We start from the raw sequence: 3,611 nt of genomic DNA, 5'->3' as shown, positions 1-3,611 counted from the left end.
ATTCCACAGGTTCAGTGAGACAGAGATTAGTTGTAAAACTCACCTAGGAAGGAGATAAAAACAAAAGAGGTGAAGCAACATGTCTTAGTCTTCGTAGTTGAAGCCAAACAGATGATCAATGTTCTTCCACTGCAGTAGAATGAAACAACTCAGCAGCCTCTCTGCTGCACAGTCGTCCTCAACATCAAGCTGATTGTGCTTTACTTCCTCCAACATCTCTGCACTGACACTCCAACAATCTCATTGGTCGAGTTGGACTTCAGCGGGCATGGGCCAGTCCTTATTCTGTTAGTGTTTGGTCTTAATAACTGAAGTTACAGAAAGTAGCTGAGATGATTTAAAGCGTCCGTCACTTTAAACAGTTTGCCAACACAAGAACCTGTTTTAAACTCCTAAAGTAGCAACGACAGTTTTTCATCATAGTTAAACTTTATTCTTCTAATAAAGAAAAAAAAGCTCAGCGTCACTTTTATGCTTAACATGAACCAACAGAGTAGATTTGATTTCACCTGGTTTAAAGACATTTAGTGACGAGTAAAAGGATCTAAGTTCTAGACTCACACAAAGTTTGAAGGTCTTTGAGACCAAAACTCCACATGTGACAAACCTTCTGTCATAATCACTGGACTTCAGTGTAATTTTACTATAAACATGTTCAACAAAACCATGAAATTGATGTTTTTTAGACAAATAATGATCCAAACTCAACATGTAAACTGAAGATGAGAGGACCCAGCATTGAACCCTGTGGTACACCACACATTTAATAAATATCCTACAGAACCTGATGATTGTCAGAATTTGTTTTATTGTGAAACAAACGTCATCACAAACCACTGAGGTTTAACAGTGAGTGCCTCCCTCTAGTGGAGGAAGAGGAGTATTGTCTTTGCTCCACAGGTTTTTGTACAGAGTTGTGTAGTTTCCTGTCACTGTGGGCTGCAGAGCACAGTAGTACACAGCAGAGTCTGTCACTGCAGCAGAGGAGATCTGCAGTTTGACATCATTTCCAGACAGGTGAGTGGAGAACCTTGTTTCTGACTTCAGAGAATCTGACGTTCTTGTCACATTGAACCCTGAGATGTACAGGAGGAACTCTGGTGCTTGTCCTGGATACTGTCGATACCAGAAGAAATGATCAGAACCAGTTATTGTCCTGGAGACGTTGTAGGACAGAGTAACAGTGCTGCCTTCTACACTGAACTCTGCAGCCTGGTCTGGAGGCAGTTTTTCACAGCTGACACCTACAGAAACAGAAACATGTGGTTAAAGACCATGTTAAACTCTGACTGTCTGTTCCAGTGGTTTCTAGAAACAGATCCTCTGAAGACATTTGTTATTCCTGCTTTGACCGACCTTTCAGGATGAAGAGAAACAAAGGCCAGACTCCAGCGTGACGCAGAGGGAACATCTTACAGACACTATCTGATGTCTGGTGTAGATATTGAATGCAGCACAGCAGGAGGTCTTTTCTGCTCTGCTCTTTGACAGTGTTGCTCCTCCCTCTCTGTCCGTCCTCTCATATCACTGCTTGTTACCAACACCTAAACCACACGTCTGTTGATTCTGCAGCTTTCAGCTCAAACACACAAACCTGTTATTGGGTTCAACTTTCTGTTTCTTTCTTGTACTTGTGACACATTTCTGAACAATAAAGTGTCTTGTAAGATATTGTCTGAAAAGCCACATGACAGCATCAACGTTCATATTCAAATGACTCCAAATTCTCTGAGATTCCTGAAACATTGGACCAGTTGGTTTTACATTTCCTACACATGTTGTTGTTCACGTTTTCTCAGTTGAATCTCACTTCATGAACTTTATTTCAATCGTCTTTTTCCACTGAACTTGTCATTTCTGAGCTTCTCTTCCGTTGCTTCCTGTGAGGCTGCTGAGTGATGGGAGGATGGAGACAGACGGGATTTGAGGCTTTAACTCAAATCTGTGGAGTCTGTTGAAGTTCTGCTGAAAACTGGTTTGGTGTATGTGTCGTAATATCTTGGACCAAATCAGTTCACTTGATCTGAGGTTGGTGCAGTGGCTCAGCTCAGGTTGTGAGAGTAACAGTGAGTGACTCCCTCTGGTGGAGGAAGAGGAGTATTGTCTTTGCTCCACAGGTTTTTGTACAGAGTTGTGTAGTTTCCTGTCACTGTGGGCTGCAGAGCACAGTAGTACACAGCAGAGTCAGACGGCTGCAGCTTCTGGATCTTCAGAGGAAATGATGTGGAATTCAGTGTGGATGAAAATCTCTCTCTGAAGTCGTCTGCCTTGTTTCCTTCTCCCAGTTGAAAGCGGCTCAGGATGAATTTTGGGCTGTTGGTTCCTTCCTGTTTGTACCAGTGGAGAGATGCACTTGCTGAGCTGCTGACGTATCGACAGCCAAGTGTTGCTGCTTCTCCTTCAGTCGCAGTCACGTCTCCTTCTGGTTGCAGCACAGTGTCTTGTTGTGCTCTGCCTTCTGTAAAACAGCAGTAACACCATCAGTGTGAGTCAGGTCAGTGTTGTGTTGATATCAGAGACACAGAGTTGTGTTCGTACCAAGACACAGAGCAGCCAGCAGCACTGAGATGAACAGAGGCGTCATATCTGCAGTGTTGAGTCACTGTGAGTAGAAAGAGGAAAGAAGCTGTGATCTCTGTGTTTAGACTCAGATTAGAAGGAGGAGTCTCGGCCCTGTTCGGCCCCGACTCACAACTTTACCCCTCGCACACTTTTCATTCACTCTCCTGTCCCACTGCATCTTGTCTTATGTCGTCAGTGTTTGAAATATCACAGTTTCCTCCTTCACATCTGCTGTAGATTCACTTTGCTCCAGAAGTGTTGTGAAGCTCCTCTGACTCTTTTATATCTCTGATCAGAAAGAGTACACGTTATCTCAGAATCAATATTTCAGCTCCATCTGACTTCTTATGTTCTTGGACACAGTTTTTCCTCTTGAATATAAACTCCCACTTTAGTATTTGTGGCTCAGATACAAAGTGGAGTTGCTGTGGAAGATCAAATCCTCCAATGAGGACTCTAATAAAGGTGGAACCCAGGATATTGTCTGGAGCTTCCCCAGTTACAGATGTTCTTTAAATGCAGGTGCTGCTAAGTGGCTGCACATTAACACACAGCTGCTCAGAACTCGTGGCTAAAACCAACGCTTCACTCGCTGAGACATTTGCTGTGATACAAGGGGGAGGCGGGGCCTTGCTTGATTTGCGGGGCCCGACACAATGTGTGAGCGTACAAGGTGGTCCAGCTCTGCTCTGGTGAGTGGGTTCCATCTCCTGTGAGAAGAACTGACTGAGAGTCAGCTTCAACTGTCACAATCAGCTCCAGTTGAAGAGTGAAGCTGAACTGAGATCAGTGAAAAAGACTCTGAAGTTATTAAAAACCAGAGTTTATCTCCAAGATTCAGCAGGAAACTTTGAAACATGAAGAGTTCTGAACAGAGTTTGGTGGATTTGTTACAGCTGCAGCTCTTCAGGGTCAGGAAGCAGAGGATCATGGGTAATATCCAGTGGGACGACTCAGTCAGAGTCAACACATTGATTCACTTTGTTTTAACAGAAAATCTCTTCATCAGACACAGAGCCCAACAGAGTTATTCACCTCAGACGGCTGCA

The 3,611-nt window shown here is 43.8% G+C and overlaps 2 gene segments (V, D, J or C); both read right to left on the bottom strand.

Annotated features, from left to right (window-relative positions):
- Positions 1 to 788: 788 nt before the first annotated feature.
- Positions 789 to 1,480, bottom strand: LOC118103873. The segment is given in 2 exon segments: positions 789 to 1,244; positions 1,357 to 1,480. Coding segments are annotated over 2 exon segments (456 nt in total).
- Positions 1,481 to 2,011: 531 nt separating this feature from the next.
- Positions 2,012 to 3,334, bottom strand: LOC118103883. The segment is given in 2 exon segments: positions 2,012 to 2,458; positions 2,539 to 3,334. Coding segments are annotated over 2 exon segments (462 nt in total).
- Positions 3,335 to 3,611: the final 277 nt, after the last annotated feature.

This window comes from Hippoglossus stenolepis, unplaced genomic scaffold (genome assembly GCF_022539355.2).
Source record: "Hippoglossus stenolepis isolate QCI-W04-F060 unplaced genomic scaffold, HSTE1.2 HiC_scaffold_32, whole genome shotgun sequence".
NCBI lineage: Eukaryota > Metazoa > Chordata > Actinopteri > Pleuronectiformes > Pleuronectidae > Hippoglossus > Hippoglossus stenolepis.
The sequence above is the reverse complement of the archived record's forward strand: the minus strand, read 5'-3'. Positions and strand labels throughout refer to the sequence as shown.